The 17,607-nt window shown below is 36.0% G+C and overlaps 1 protein-coding gene across 2 annotated transcripts; it reads left to right on the top strand.

The window, feature by feature from the left end:
* The first annotated feature begins 53 nt into the window (after positions 1–53).
* On the top strand, positions 54–17,293 carry brms1 (BRMS1 transcriptional repressor and anoikis regulator). 2 transcript variants are annotated; one of them, XM_084404006.1, is made up of 11 exons: positions 54–176; positions 1,801–2,028; positions 2,357–2,447; positions 2,680–2,807; positions 6,429–6,508; positions 10,547–10,631; positions 12,128–12,220; positions 12,727–12,791; positions 12,872–12,911; positions 16,131–16,239; positions 16,345–17,293. In XM_084404006.1, exons 2-11 carry the CDS (start codon positions 1,815–1,817, stop codon positions 16,460–16,462), a joined length of 1,023 nt encoding a protein of 340 aa, XP_084260132.1. In that variant the 5' UTR covers positions 54–176; positions 1,801–1,814; the 3' UTR covers positions 16,463–17,293. The 2 variants fall into 2 exon arrangements, with proteins under 2 accessions (XP_084260132.1, XP_084260133.1); XM_084404007.1 differs by lacking the exon at positions 16,131–16,239.
* The last annotated feature ends 314 nt before the right edge of the window (positions 17,294–17,607 follow it).

The raw sequence follows: 17,607 nt of genomic DNA, 5'->3' as shown, positions 1-17,607 counted from the left end.
TGGTTCTTAGAAGTAGCGAGGTTTGCATTGATTGGCTAGCGCCTCAAAGCGGTAGTGTGTGACAAACGTCTAAACGCTGAGGAAGTAGACTTGTCCGATGTCAACTTGCCATGATATGCAAATTCTCTCGACAATATGTAATATTTCTCATGACTTAAACAGTAATCGACAAAAAGGTAAGCTGTTTTGCTGTGGTTTATGCACTTAGAGTTTGTTTGTAAGATCGTTGTGTATTGCTATCCCATGTCTTGCATCGGTTCATTTGCGGAGAACATGATTCATGGAGCGATCAAGAGACCCAATACAACGTTACGAAGTAAGATGATCAATTACTACATTGTAAATGAGACGTTTTAATAGGCGTAAACGTTTGTTTTTCACTCTCGTGCATTAACATCTCTGTACCGCGTTAAACCGGACACTTCATGTCTGTGAATGAACTGCGGAGTTGTTCAATTTGAAAACGAGTTTTTATAACTAACTTAAATCCACAATTATATGTGAACAGCACGAGACTGTAACTATTAATGTATCTCACAGATGATAATATATGTGCTATAGATGTGGAGAATGATTAATGAGCTTGTAATGTAAAGTCAGTGCTGTGCGGCCTTTAGAGGATGGACATGATACACGTCGAGACTGTGAACGCGCTCGTAATCACATAAATCCCACTGAAGAGTGCTAATTCATCACACTACGAACTATGTCAGAAGTCTCCTCTTTCTAATTTAACATAAAGTAGTGGTTAATAGGGTGTTAAATATATCCTGCTGTCTCTGGGTACTGTGCTTTTAGCTGCCAGTGTCATCTAGAGGTCTTTAGTTTGGTCATTTGTCTTGACATGCACGTCAAACATTTGCTTGGAAACATTACAGATTTATGTTTGTGAAAGAAGTCTCTTATGCTCGCCAAGGCTGCATTTATTTAATATAAAATACAGGAAACAACTATAATTTGTTACAAATTAAAACTCTTGTAACATGATAAATGTCTTCATTTTCACTTTTGATCAATTTAATGTATCCTTGATGAATAAAATGATTAATTTCTCTCTTTTTTAATCCTACCACAAATGGTATCATTGTTTCCACAAAAATGTTAGTAAGCAAAAACTGTTTTCAACATTGAAAATAATAATAATATTGATAATAAATGTTTCTTGAGCAGCAAATCAGCATATCAGAATGATTTCGAAAGGATCATATGACACTGAAAACTGGATGATGTATAAACATATTTTATTATATATTTTAATATATAGAGACAGTAATGATGCTAAAAATATATATTTTTAAATTTATTAAAATAGAAAATAATTCATTTAAATTTGTAATAACATGCCACAATATTACTGTTTTTACTGTATTTTTGATTAAATAAATGCAGCCTTGGTGAGCATAAGAGACTTCTTTCAAAAACATTAAAAAAATGTAATGTTTCCAAACTTTTGACAGGTACTGTACATATACAGTATACTCATATTTGATTATACATATAAACTTGTTAACAAATTATTATGGGTCAGTCACTTATGCAAGTTATCATAAACATTTTCTGATGAGAAAATATAAAAATTAAAATTGGGAGAGTAGCCTAGATGAGAAAATTTACAGTGTGTTATTTTATTATTTAGTATAATAAAATATAATTTATTTAGATTCATTTAATACATGTATTACCATAATTTATGTAATTTTATATTATATTAATTAGTGTGGGTTGTTTATTCACTGCATCAGACACCATATAATTGTACTCCATGAGATCTTACCGTTGTTATTACACCGTTTAATACAGTGCTATAAGCAGTCATGCCAGCTCAGCCCGCTTCCAGAGAGCCAGAGGAGGAGATGGAGACGGAGGCCGACTCTGAGCTTCCTCAAACTAACGGTGAGGCGGAGGAGGAGCGAGAGAGAGATGGAGGAGAGGCCGAGGAGACGATGGAGGAGAGTGGAGAGGAGCGGGACAGCGACCTGGAGGACAGTGAGGCAGAGGAGGAAGAGGAAGAAGAGGAAGAGAGTTCAGGTCTGTTTATATCAGATTAAATGATTTATACTTTTCTCAGTGTATTGTTGCAGCTGCTGATAAAGTTGCATTGGGAGAGTAATATTTCACCATAAAATGAAATTATATTTTGCATAAAGAAAATGAAACCTTATTTTTTAGGGCCATTAACTGAGGGTTATACATTTTTAAAATGTTCTTTTAGTACTGGAGTAATTATGCTGAAAATTCAGCTTTGCCATCACAGGAATAAATTACATTTTAAAATATATTCAGAATATACAGTTTAGTGAAGTCTGACTGGAATCGAAAGGAAAAGAGAATGACCTGGATTGGATCTCTCTTTCAGAAATGGATGATGAAGATTGTGAGAGAAGACGATCACAGTGCCTGGATGAAATGTCTGACCTAGAAAAACAATTCCTGGAGTTAAAAGACAAGTAAGAATACTTCTTTCTTATAGGTTTGGGCTAGGTGGCATTTCTTTTTTTAGTCCAAAAGAAACAGGGCCATTATCTGGGATGGATGGGCTTAAGAGGAAGCCTACCAATAAAAATCCATATTCTGTATTGTATTGTTCAAACAAATTGTATTGTTTGAAGAACATTGACTCTACATTGTGGCTACAACCAAATTCTGGAGCTCCTTAGATGACTTTTTCATTGATTTCAGGCTTTTTCAAGAACGTCTGCACCAGGTTAAAATGAAGCTGGATGAGGTGTTGACAGGAAAGGCAGGAGAGTACAAAGAACCTCTGGCAACACTGCAGCAGAACCTACAACAGAGGACACAAGTGGCAGGTGACACACATATCTGCCTTATGATTAGAGGTCCACCGATTTATTGGTTTTGCCGATTCATCTGCACCAATAGCTGATTTCTGGAACTATCATTATCGCCAATAATCCACAACGATAGTTTCTCCCGGTTGCGTCCATTGCGGCTGAAAAGGCTCCGCTGTCATTACACAGTACAAGAGCGGCCTCTAGAGGCCAAATAAAAACGTATCAATCCTCATTGTGTTTTTGGCTTGAAACGGAGCGGAATCAGATGCTGATGTGAAACTTCGACAAATAAAATGTATGTACACTACAGAACACATTGTCATATTTAAAAATAATCAATTTGTTGACTAGATGCTGCATTGGTAGAGAACAGCAGTATGTTCGTCGACAAGGCTGAGAGGACATTATCAAGTGATAAGAACAATGTGACAAATCCAGAATAAATGTTTAAATGTCATGATTGTTACGGTCTATTTTCATTAGTTTATATCCAGCTTGGGCGTTTATTAATTCATTAGCCAGCTAAGTTGCATCTCCGCGGAAGTGAATGCGCATTGCCTATATGCACGTTCGATATTTCCCAGAATATTTCGATAATATTTTCGATTTGATTTGTTTAGTTTAAAAGTAGACATTTCAAACTCTCTAGTTATATTTCTCATGTATGTGAGGCAAGTGTACACTAAGTTTCAGTTTATTTATTTCAGGATGCGCTACAGTTCACGGAGATCGAGATGGCAGTAAGCCTATCCTGTTTGTTTTCTTTATTTTACAAAAATGGTTTGTTATTGTGAGTGTACACAAATAAATGTACAGTTTCTAATGATGCATTACTCTTATCTGTATGACCAAAAATGAAGTATTTTAAGTTCTTTCCAATGTTAACAGAAAATAATTGCAAGTGATCGCGCCAGCGCCTCTATGGCCCTGTCCCAATGGCACACTTCATATGCACTTTCGGTCTTGTAGACTTACAATGGCTGCCGCGTGCACATGTCGGTTAAAGGTCCCATTGCATGACAATTTCACCTTCTCTCACGTTTTTTGTATCTTAATATGAGGTCCCCTAGCCTGCCTATGGTCCCCCAGTGGCTAGACGTTTTGATGGGTGTAAACCAAGCCCTGGGTATTTTTGAGAAAATTAAAGCTCAGACGGGCGAATCTAGAAATCTTCCCCTTATGTCGTCATAAGGGGAAAGGTTACCTCCCCTTTCTCTTCTTTGCCCGCAAAAATAATTTGGCCCGCCCATGAGAAAATGAGCTGCGCGAGCGTGATATTGGTTTTTCCTCGAGAGACATCATGGCTTGCAAACGAGCGAAGCATGGCAGTTGCTCAGTGTTTGGATGTACAAATGAACACAAAAGTATTTTTTTAGTTCCTTCATCCGAGCCTCTGAAGAACCAGTGGGTTATGTGAATTTCTGATGTGTAATTGTTCAAGTTCAGACAGATAATCTTTCTCTCAAAGTCGTTCAATACTGTTTATGCATCAGTAAATCAAGCCAGTGACTAAACGATCAACTTCACGTCGTTTCTCTTAGTAGGATGAAAATAATCTTACTTAAACTGTGATTAATTTACAGAAAGCGATCAAAGAACAATCCCTTTCCAATCGCCCAAGCTGTCAATCACACAGCGCGAGTTTATCTGGACACTTGCCAAAACTCGTTATGAAATCAATGACGCTGTTACGCTGCACAACGAAGCTCTACCTGTACTTACCTCATGTTTGCATTGGTGAAATCATTAGTGAGAGTGCAGAAACTGTTACAATGATAAGATCTTCATTCACGCGATCAACAGGCTGTCATCTGCTCAATGCTCATCACTGCAACACATCACTTTTAAGTGATGGGAATAGATCTAAATACTTAAAAAACTTCTCACGATTCGTTAATCCCGATATCTGTAATAGTAAAAACGTATAATAGCTGTAATAGTAAAAGTTTTCGAGAGAGTTCCACATGTAATGCTAAATATTTCATATGCAAGCATGTCAGCCAATCACAGCAGTGGGCGTTTACACTGAAGTCTCACAGCAGGCACGCCCCTTCAAACAGAGCATTCAAATCAGAGGCTAAAATCAGGCAAGGAAATATGCCTTTTATTTCTAAATTATAACAACTTTTGATCTAAAAAACATACTAACATTATAAGGGCACCCCAGGAAACATTCTAAAATAATAAAATAATCCATGCAATGGGACCTTTAAGCCCATGTGTCCCGTTTGTCATTTTAGGTTTCAGAAGGGTGCTGGCTCTCTCTTTGCGGTCGATATGTGCCCTCGATGCGCACTTTTGCTGAGCATGCACTGAAGCGAGCTCCACAGCAGACTTCCACCCCACAGGCAAAGTGGCGTTACGTCATGAAAGTGCAGACTCATAGGAAGACCTCGAGTGTTTAGGGTGCCTTTTGGGACAGGGCCCATGTCATGCAGTAAGCGTGCTATACTTCAGCTTCCACACTCTGCACAGACACTTTGACATGCTCCTAATAATAGCGCACATTTATCTAGCTTAATGTTGGACCGAGCAAGTCATGTAAGGGTGCCTACTATTTAAACTGCTGTTTACTTGCTATACCTGCGCTTTATTAGAATCACCCTCTGTGATTTGATTCTGGAACCAAGCATGGTCTTATGTTGTTGATATTTAAAGATGGCCAGGTCGTCAGTGCCATTAACTAAGATTATAATGCCGTAGACGTATTGTTCATTCAATAATTTCAATAATTTACTACAACTACATTTATAAAACTTAAGATTAGTTAATGCACATTAGTAACTAACGTCAATGAAAAATTGTTTTTACAAATACTAATACTATAATACTAAATTACTAATACTAAACGCTGTAAACTATATCATATTGTTCATGAAAGCTAATGCATTAATGTTAACAAATGGTACATTATTGTGAAGTGTTACTTATGAAATTTACATGACATGTTTCTAGGTTATAGCTAAACACACACACACACACACACTTGACCATGTTTTAGTCAAGTCAAGTCACCTTTATTTATATAGTGCTTTTTACAATACAGATTTTTTCAAAGCAGCTTTACAGTGATAACAGGTAAATACTACAACAAAGTTTGTTTCCAGAAGAAAATAGCATCATAGTCCAGCTTAAGTAAGTTCAGTGATGGTTCATTTTTGTTGTAAAAAAGGTATTAATATAGTTCATTTAAAATATGTAGTCGCTCTGGAGAAAACAGTGATGTCATCATCCAGCTCAGTTCAGTTCTCATATAATGATGTCATTGCAGGCAGATCAATATTATTGTTGAATATTAAATGTCCCCAACCAAGCAAGCCAAAGGCTATTAATTAATATATATTAATATTTATATATTTAATTTAAAAGTTCAATACATTTTCATGCATCGGTCAATACTGCTTAAAGTTCAGCACTATTTTACTTTGAGTGTTATGTTTTGATACAGAATCATTTTTTTTAAAACTATTGTTTCATTAATCTTCTTTCGGCAGGCACTGCCCAACTTAGTTGTCGGTATCGGCAAAATCCAATATTGGTCGACCTCTACTTATAATTTCTCTCTTTCACCTTAACTGCAGGTCTTGGATCAACTGTTATTTGTTTATTCACTGATTTCCCTGTCGCCCCATCTAGGTGTGTACAGAGAACTATGTCTGCAAGTGGTCAAACACAAACATGAATGTGAAGTGCAGGGGGCAAAACAACATTTAGAGGTAAAGGCTAACATTTCAATTAATCATTTGATACAATGCAATTCTTGTGTACATACATGTTTTTACACTGTACATGGTGACACATTTACAGTGTCCTTGTGATGTATGTTACATGTACTTACCATAGCTATAAGAGTAAATTATGCATAATTACATGCAATTAACCCTCAACCAAAACCTAATCCTACCCTAACCCTATAGTAAGTACATGTTGTTAATTATTATTATTCAGTACTTAAATATATAATTACACTGTAACAATGACACCTTAAAATAAAATGTAACCCTGTACTTTATTACAAATACCTGCATGTAACTACAGCTGTAATTAATTTCTATTAATTGCACCGTTGAACGTTCACTTACACTTTAATCCACCATTAAACCTAACCATACAACCAAACCTGCCGCTAACCTTACCCACATCCCACCACAATAGCAGCAAAACTGTTTTGCAATAAAACATGTACACAATACGTTGTACCTAACTTTTTTTTATGTAGGTACATAGTAGTTAAAGACTCAAAAAGCTAATTGTGTGGTACCATGGTACTTAATTACAGATGGTACTCAACCAGAATAATACTTTGGGTGGTGTGGCGCAATGGATAAGACACATGCCTTTGGTGTGAGAGACCCGGGTTCGAATCCACTGTGAGACACCAATGTGTCCCTGAGCAAGACACTTAACCCCTAGTTGCTCCAGAGGCGTGCGACCTCTGACATATATAGCAATTGTAAGTCGCTTTGGATAAAAGCGTCAGCTAAATGAATAAATGTAAATGTAAATGTACTTTTTTTGCGGGTGTGTATTTGCAGCCTCTTACCGCTAAGAGGCGCTACAATCACAGACTTTGCAAAGTGTCAGTTTATTCTCTCTATTGCGTAATCTGCCTCCGCGCCACGGCTCGTTGAAAGCGATTGAAAGCTGGTAGCAAATCAATTCAAATGAAACACTGAACGAATTCATAATCACAATACTGAAATTACTGAAATTAAATTGAATAAATTAAATAATGAAAAAAAAAATCAACATAAAACATTGCAATAGAAAAATATTAGGCCACATCAATGAGGCTTTGTAAGGGCATAAGACATTAGTTTAACAGTATTCAGACGATAGCTCTGTGGTCAATGCAACAACATGAGCCTCTCGGAGCTTCAAGCGATCCGAGATCAAATCTCAGTGTAGCCGACAGTGTTTATGTTTTTCCGTTCTTGATGCTTAAATATGTATCTGTTTATTAAAGTCAAGCATCTTGTTTAATTATCAATTGTACATTACAACATAAATTTGCTACATTCCAGTTGAGTCACTGCAAAGACGACACATCTGATGAAGGAAGACTGTCAGCCGATCGCACCAGAAAATGAAAATGATGAAGCTCGTCTTTAATCTGCTAAAAAAAAAAAAAATTGTGAATCATTCACGAAATTGATATGACTAACAGTGATACCCGGCCATAGCAACTGAAGACATTTTTCAAAACAGATCGAACAAATCAGAAAAATACTTTCAATACAGTATTGCTTTCAATTAAAAGAAATAAACAATGTAAATGTAAAACAATTTTTTTCGCACATTTCAAGGTATAAATAAAGTGTCGGGACAGTTTATTCCCTTTGCGATGCAAAATAAGAAACACAGAATCTTATTCTTGCAACATTTTACATTTCTATTGTCAAAGAAATTGCAGCTAAGTTAAAAAATGTTAACGGTACAAAGCAACATAAATTAAGAACAGGCGTTTTTCTTGGCCTCTCTCTCGCGCTGGATCTTTTTTTAGTAAGTTTCTTTTGTCTCCCTCACTGCGAGTCTTTCTCGAAATTAAACATTTCAGGGTAAAAACACACCATACAGCTGGTAATACTGTATATGTCGCTGCGTGTCATCCACACAAATCACGAAAGAAAAAACTGTAACAAATAGCCTTTGTTGCTGCAAAGATACTTGCTTCAAGGCCTTGCTGAATTCACCTTACAATAAAACGAGGTTGATCGCGAATTAAAAAGCTCTGTATCTGCTAAATTGAAATTGTGTGTGGAAAACCTTTAAATACAATCAATAAAACTACAATATTTATAATTTAATAAGATATAGGGCCTACATATGGACTTTTGGAGATTTTGAGATTTATCCTTAAAATAATTTTGCCTTTGCCTGCTCATCAGGTTTGCTATCCGACAGTCTCCATATGAAAGACGGAACATTAACACCTATTGTCCTGCACCCCCACAATAAAGCCACTATACTGCCTTCTCCAAACCCCCCACAGGCTATCTGAGTTTGAGACTGCAAACAAAGAGTTTGCAATTCACACTTAAATCGCTATTCTAGACATTAGCAATAGGCTATTCAAGTGTTGATAATGAAGGAATTAAATAATTTAGGCTATGTAGTAATATTTCTGTCATAAATGTTTATTACTAAATATTTAATTAGGCCTATTTCAATAATTGAAGAATTAAAACGCTACTTCAGTTTGGGCCAGCTTTTTCCAAGCAAAACTAAATACAATCTTCAAACGCATGTTCATTTGTTCAACTCAATATTAAATTCCACAGGGATCTTTGAATCCTTACAACCAGGGTGCGATTTGTGAATTAAGTTTTTTATTTTTTTTATTCAAATAAATCTCGAACCACAGTGCTTCGTGCTGCTGTTAAACTAAATAACATTTATAGAATAATTATGACCTTGAATGAAACAATATCGCAACATTGACAAATACATTTATTTGATCTGTTTTTACAATTTAATTCAGGGCGATTTAGCCTACATTTAATTAGAGTGAGATTTTCACCCTTTCCTTGTCCTTTCCTATATATATATATATATATATATATATATATTTTTTTTTTTATATATATATATATAATATATATTCCTATATATATATATTTTTTTTTTAACAGAACTGCTTTTGAAATTACGATTGGAATTATTATAGGCTACAGAAGTAAAGTCAGTGTATAATATTTGTTCCTTAGTGTAAAATGGAAATGCATGGTAATTTTATTTTATAAATATAAGCAAAAAACTATGTTGTAACAGAGTTTTAGAACTAGACAAATCTCTCTGCATCAATAATAGGCTATAAAATGCATTAATAGGTTAATATAAAAATTTCAGTAGTCCAAGTTGGTTCGGGATTTGAACCCGTGTCATCTAAATGATCGAAACGTAAGTTCTACCACTCGGCCATGACTTTACTCGTTGCGAAATGCCCAAACGTTCCAATGTGTGTTCGCTCACACGAGCGAGAAGCGCTCTTCATTCGTTCCTCAATAGAATAGAACAAATAATCAGCTTCATTGCACATAATTTACTTTTGTTTGTTATTTTTGGTATTAAATTTTTTTTTCTTTTTTTCGCACTGCTCCCCGGGGAATAGGCTTGTCGCCCACCGACGTCTAGGCCTACAATATGAAATACAGGTTATATTGTTATCGTCTCTATTTTTAACTTGTTATTCTATTTTTCTGGCCTTATAAAATGTTCTATTCTGTTTACCATAGTTGTAGTATTTCATCCTTACTGTTAATTGACATTAACCCCACTTACGGCAATTGAAAAAAATGCAGCAATTGCTGCTGTTTTGCACAATATCCCTTTGCGCCACTTGGCGGTCACTTCGCGAATGACTTTGAAATGCGACTGGTTTATTTTTGCCGCAGTAGTTTTGCCGCGGCGGTAATAGGCATTCTGGTTGGTTACCATCTGTATCATGTACATATTCATGTACCATAGAATTTACATGGTTCTGCTGCTGGGTTTTTCATGATTCAACAAACTTACATGCCTAGTAGTCATAATACATTTTAATACACAGATTCATATACAAACAAACATGCACACACCACATTTATCATAATCTAGATGCAGTGTCACACAGAAAAAACACTGCTGCAAATAAATACGTGCATGTCTCTGCCAAAACAGTTGTGTTTGTTTGTTTGTTTGTTTGTTTGTTTGTTGACAGTGCATGAATCGTATCGAGTCAGTGTGTGTATGTAATGAGATGCTCATTTCTCTAGAGTGAGAGGACACTCTTGCTTGATGCCATGAAAACAGAACTGATGGAGAAGATCCGCAGACTGGAGGATGACAAACAGAGTTCAGGTATACACACACACACACACACACACATTTACCTGGCTATCTGAACAGGGATGTAGCTTCTCAGTCCCTAAGCTTACTACAGGTCAGGTGTGCTACCTGACTAAAATCTCGGGCCGTATTCACGAAACATCTTAAGGCTAAAAGTAGGAGAAACTATTAAAAATAATGGGCGTGTCAGTCCTAATTTTAGTCCTAAAATTGTTCTCTTTTTCCGTCACCACTTCTGTCACCACTTGCCTTCCAGATTAAATCCTGTTCCAGTTGCTAATTAGTCATTTATCTGACAGTTTTATTCAAAAGTTCTTATTATACAATTCACCAAAGGCCACCAATTACCAGTTTGTAGTCGAGATCAGAAAGTGTGAATATACAGGAATCACACATGCCACAACTTGGTCTCAGCTGCTTTGTGAATAGGTTTTAAGAGGAAACTCTTACATAAGAACTTTTACTGCTGTTTAGGAGAAGTCTTAGTGGTTTTGTGAAAACGGCTCCTGTTATCTTATAATGTAAGTCAATGATATCTGTATAACAGTATAGCAAACTACTTGCATAAAATGCATATACTTATCATAAGATGATATTTAAATGCTTAGTTTTATGATAAAAGCTCTGTAGTTTTTATTCTGTGGGAAAAACACATTTAATGCAATGCAATACAGTGATGATTGAGAGTTTTCTTTATAAAAATCAGTAAAGATTTCACTGCAAAAAGACACATGGACCATGACCTGAAGGGGGGTATTTTTAGAATGATACTAAAAGTCCTTTTACTTTACTCTTAAAAAAAAATCAGTTTGATCATGTTGATCATTTAGGCACCTTAGAAATGTACATTTCAAATATGATACAGTAAAGCACACTATAGTGTTACCATTAAACGCTCTCTTCTGCTATGTCAGAGCTGAGAGAGGAAGCGATTGTTCGGGTCACACAGTCTCTCAAGTTCATGCAAATCTCTAAACAGTGTCCCTAAATTAAAACAAATTATTGTTGTATATTTCTATTTATAAAAATTAGATATAGAATATTACTTATTTTATAATAACAAAAACATTATTCACTTTATTTATGAAACACTTTTTCAAGAGGAGGTTTTGTCCTACTTGTGGCAGGGTTCCCACGGGTCCTTGAAATCCTTGAAAGTTTGTGAATCTAAAAAAAAAAATCAAGGCCCTGGAAAGTTTTGGAAAATAAACATACATAGTCCTTGAAAGTGCTTGAATTTATTTTGTGCAATAAGTTTTCTGGAAAAAAAATCCATATTATTCCCTCCGGTCGGATGAAAGTGTTATTTCTAAAGTGTACTAGCTTGCTTGATTTACGTTAGTTACGCGCATCTATGTGTTACGTTAAGTGTTTCCCAAGCTGTGGGAACCTTGTTTTGGGGACATTTTTAAGCATATTTGTCCTCCAGGAATTGCTACTAGTTGTTAGAAACACATACAAATACTAACCAGATCCTTAAACACACAAACTTGGTCTTTGTCAATCAGAATGGTGGAATGATGAAGAGAAGATAAAGAAGTGTAAGAGAAGTCGTCACCTGATTCGCCCAGACAGGAAAAAGAAGGCGGCTCTTGTGTCAGGTAATGAACTGTTCTCTTTATATTCAGATCCATCTCTTCTTCTCTTGTTCAGTCACCACTTGCCTTCCAGATTAAATCCTGTTCCAGTACCAACAGTTGCTAATTAGTGATTTATCCGACACTTTTATCCAAAAGTTCTTACAGTACATTAATTCAATTCACCAAAGGCCACCAATTAACAGTTTGTAGTCGAGATCAGAAAGTGTGATTATACAGGAATCACACATGACTTATTTCATTTAATTAAATAACGGCCTTAATCTTTCATACAACATGCCGTCTTATTGTTTGGACCTTTTCTGAGAAGGAAATTGAGACTAGACCTCATGAGACTTTCCATACTGGTCCAAGCTGATTTCTGCTAGTTTTGCTCAACCAGCATGGTCTTTCTTAAGAAGCTGATTGAAAATGGGCTAAGCTAGTTAAGATGCCTGGTATAGTCACCCAAAAATCAAGTTGTCTTACTTCCTCTCCTGTTTGCTCAACATGTCTGTCTGTTTTTTTAGGGCCATACATAGTGTATATGCTAAGAGACATTGATATACTGGAGGACTGGACAGCCATCAAGAAGGTATTCATGTTGAGTGATCATCCCTTCAATCACAGTGAAGCTATGTGACGGATCGTGACTTTTATCTTTCTGTCTTTCAGGCAAAAGCGGCACTGATACCTCTGAAAAAGAAAGCAGACAGTAAGTCAATTATTAAATGGGACTGGGTTAATTTAAGTTCTTCATTCAAGCTTCCCTGTTGGTCTCTGTCTTTCTCACGCAGCTACACTGGGAGGTCTAGGACCTCATGGTAGTCAGGTGAACTTCATTAAAATTTGACAAAACTGACTGCCTCCAAGAATGAACTCATTGTATATTTATTGAGGGAAATCACATGTGCTGACCGTCAGGGTCCTTGGCTTAGGCTAAATATTATGTAACCAATGATTTCTTCCTCCCGACAGGCTCGGAATAGATTTTCTAGGGCAAAATTGGACTCTCTCTTTCCCTCTCTAAAAATGTGACTGTATAATTTTTTTGGAACACTTTAAAAAGTGTGTTGCTGTGTGTTTTCAAATAATGGGGTCTTTATCTGGTAAAATACTTCCTAGTAAACATGCCTTCAGGGATACTCACTCATAGATAAACACACAGTATGTACAGTGTTACTGTCTGTCTCTAGCTTAAATGGTGTCAAATGCTTAAACGTGTTCTCCATTGCCGTCCCAGTTTCTTCCATTAGCCCTGACCCTCACTCACAAGCTCTATCTGTCTGGCCTCTGATTAAGTTAGATACTGACATTTGATTTATAGCGCTATTTCCCTTGTTCTGTCACTCCAGACTGATCGACTAAAAGTTCTTTGATTTTTAATGTCACATTTAGAGTCTTGTTTTATTTTTGTGGAAGAAAAATGGCTTGACGTGTAACATTTGATTCCACTCCATCTCTCATTTGTCTTTTTATTTCTCCCCAGATCTCACTCTTGCTCTTACTTTCATCCCTCCATTCCTTTGCTGTCCTCGTTGGCATAATAGGCATAAATTACAACCAAATACACCACTTTTAATAATGCTGCCTTTGTGAAAAAGTGTGCTTAATTGTATTGAGTGTGGCCCAGACAGCAACGTAGTGTCTGCCCAGATCTGGTACATGTGGATTCCACTATGTTGCTGTCTGGGGCAGTTGTAGTGTACTTCAATTTTTTTTTTTTTTACTTAATATAATATTAGACAATATAATATTAATTAAATAAAAGACCAGTTAAGTTTACTTAAAGAAAGTACACTTTCCTAACACACTAAAGTACACTGTTAAAGAGTGCACTTTGAATTAAAAGTTTTACATTTTAAAGCATTGTTTCAATCATCTTTTGCCATTATTTAAAGAAATTCAGTTATTTTGATGTTGACTAACCTACTAAAGCAAGGTGCTTGATACGGATCATTTTAACTGTAGTGTGTTCAAACATTTAAACTATATATATTGTAAATGTACTGAATTACAAATTTGTAATTACCAATATTTAAATACATGACACAAGTTTCAGTTGAAATGGCATTTTAGTTTACAATAATTACTATACCAATTTTTCTCAATTGTTAACACACTATAACTGATTCAAGTGGCGGTAATTTTTCCTAAGCTCATTGTTGTATTTTATTGTATCTGCACTCTTTCATTTATGTTGAATACTGTAATAGACATTGAGCTGCAAAATGATTCCTGAATCCCAATAAGAGGTTTCTGTTACAGTGTTATGAATTGATCTGGAAAGTAATCTGTGAATTTGTTAGGTTCTGTGTGTCATCTGAGGCCAAAGTTTGATTCTGACAAAAGATAAAACGTGACGGTTTGAGATTTGTGCAAGTTGGAATGTAGTTCTGAGATTGTCTTTATAGTTGCGAGAAAATGGTGAATCGTTTCATGAATTGCGTTAGCAATCGGGAAAAACTGTGATATAAATTCAACTATTATACAATTTAATGTAATTTAATTTTAATTAAAATGCAGTGAAGTGTCTGAAAACATGATATTTAGTTCACACTTAAGTATATTCCTAACATATATTATTTGCATAACAAGTTTTCACAACCTACTGACAACCAGATGTGGGTTTTGTTTATTTATGCCTTTACCACTTCTCTTTTACACAATGGGTCTCATTCATGAAACATTCGTAAATATACGAGTAAATATGTGAGTGATTTACGCGTAAATAGACATTCCCGAAAATTCTTCTCCTGATTCACAAATACTTCGTAAACGTCAGATTTGACAGTGAAATGTGTGTGTGTGTGTTAATGAATTCCAATCAGTCGTAAATGGGACGCGCGTGCACGCTCATTCTCAATTACCATAAATCCCGCCCATTAAAACCGACTGACAACTATATATGGGCATCATAATTATGACACCAAACGAAGGATTTCAACATGTCTTCTCAAAAGCGAATGAAGAAGAGAAATTTCTCAGATGCAGAAATTGAAGTTTTATTATCAGAAGTTCATTCAAAACGCCACATTTTATTTTCAAGCGTACATAGTGGCGTATCAGGTCCTAAAAAAAAAGGATTTTTGGCAGCATATTACAGATGCAGTTAATGGAGTTTCATCTGTTAATCGAACAGTCCCAGAAGTGAAAAGAAAATGGTTCGACATGAAGCTTGGCTGCAACACTTGTGACTTGCGGAATTGTAAAAAAAATAAAAAAATAAAAAGACTTGCGGACTTGTGTTCCGTTTGCACTGCAGATGCTATTACTGGCTCTCGTGATAAAAGTAAAAAGAAAAACCGTATGTAATTACTATATATAATATTTTTTTCAAAATGCTGTGTAAATATGTACCCGATTAAGGTGAATTAAAATGCAGCCTTATTAATGAGCAAACCGTTCGGATGTTAAACGCACTATTTACGCGTGGCTGGGAGCAGGTGTAGATTTCTTTCGTACCAACTAACATTTGGAAAATACGAACATTTTAATGAATCCGAAAATTTACGCCAGAACCACTTTACACACGATTTACGCAAAAATCCGTTCTGCTCGTGTTTCATGAATGAGACCCATTATCATGTTACATCTGTGAACCAATTTAATGACAGCAATTTCTAGACATCCCTATATAGCAGGGGTGGGCAACTTCGGTCCTGGAGGGCCACTGTCCTACAGAGTTTAGCTCCAACCCTGAAAAAATCACCTGCCTGTAATTTTCTAGTAATCCTGAGGACCTTGATTAGCTTGTTCAGGTGTGTTTGATTAGGGTTGAAGCTAAACTCTGTAGGACAGTGGCCCTCCAGGACCGAAGTTGCCCACCCCTGCTATATAGTGATAAAACGTCTCAACAATAGAGGGTTAGAGCATTCTGAGCTATTAAAGCGTAACATGTTGAAGATGGTGAGCGTGTCTGTTTGTCCCTCAGACAGGCAGGTGTCCGTGCGATGTGAAGATGGGGCTCTCTTCTATGATGGAGAGAGATTCTCCAAAGGCAGCAGTGTCGTTCTAGAAGTCAATGACAACAGCCCAGCACAGTCAGTAGATCATAAGACACAAGACCGCATCTGTTGTCGCTTTGGCTTTGTTTGCAAAGACATTTCAATTGAAACGGTCTCCCTGTTTTCTTGTGTTTCTCTTAGGGTCGTAATAACAGGGATCAGCGCAGGAGAGGTCTGGTTCAAGCGCACAGATGGCACCAAAACCAAAATCTACGTCTCCCAACTTCAGAAAGGAAAACACGCCATACGAAAAGCTTAAAGAAGATAATAATACGCTCAGAGAGTGTGTGAACCTTCCCTTTAATAATTACCAAATAACACACAAATTTACCAACACCTTTAGAACAGCTTATTAAATCCAATCAAATGCTATGCACTGGTATTGATCAGAACAGAGGATGTTTATTATGTGTAGTAACTTATGATCCAAGATCAATTTTGGCCTTTCAAATACATATTTCATTATAAATACATGAATAAGGCAGGTCTGGTCCCAGATCAATTTCTGGAGCACAACATGGACATTCAAAACCTGTTGACCAAATGCTAATAGACCATATAAAGCCTTTCTGTACCCTAATACTTTGAGTTCCTCACACTTAATAGATTCATAATGCTGACCATAAATGAAGTCTGATACAAACTCTGATCATTATCAGTCTTTGCTATTTAAAATGATTATAAAGGTCAATTATGTACACTATAAACACCAGAGGGGCGAAAAGGACTGCACTCACATCATATATTTTCTATCGAAAACTGCTTCTTTAAGCTGATCTTGGATCTGTTTTTAATTGCTAAAGATGTGTATTTTAGAAGGAAGAAGGATCAGGTCTCAGTGAAAAGCGCTGTCTGTTCCCAGAACGCACGAAAACACAATCAAACACCTTTTATTGCACTCAGAAAAACAAGAGATGTAATCGTTTTTTTCCCAGTACATTTTGAAAGACTGTTGTTGTAATGCATTGTATTTATAGACACCTGTAAAGTGATCTGAAACAGAGGGTGCTTTTTAAGACTTATTTATTAAGTGTTCAAGATAACCATGTATTTATAACAAGAAGCATTATTAAAATCTAAACTTTTATTACATTCGCTGTTGACTCGTTAATTATAACATCTTGCAGGACTGGTAGAGACTGGAGGTTTTTATTTTAAACATTTCATTTCATTTATTTGTTTATTTTACAGGGACAGTGCGCATTGATTAACAGTAAAATAACTGTAAATGAGCCAGAGTTAGCTCAACAGGCTAATGTAAACATGTACCGCCTGTGGCCTCTAGGGGACGCATTTCCATTAGTGCTAAATGAGCTTTATATTTTGCTTTTAGCCACTAGATGGGGCTAACACTTAACGTAACATGAACAGACGCACTTGAGGGAAAACAAAAAAATATATAAT

Source organism: Rutilus rutilus, assembly GCF_951802725.1.
Source record: "Rutilus rutilus genome assembly, chromosome: 3".
NCBI lineage: Eukaryota > Metazoa > Chordata > Actinopteri > Cypriniformes > Leuciscidae > Rutilus > Rutilus rutilus.
The sequence above is the reverse complement of the archived record's forward strand: the minus strand, read 5'-3'. Positions and strand labels throughout refer to the sequence as shown.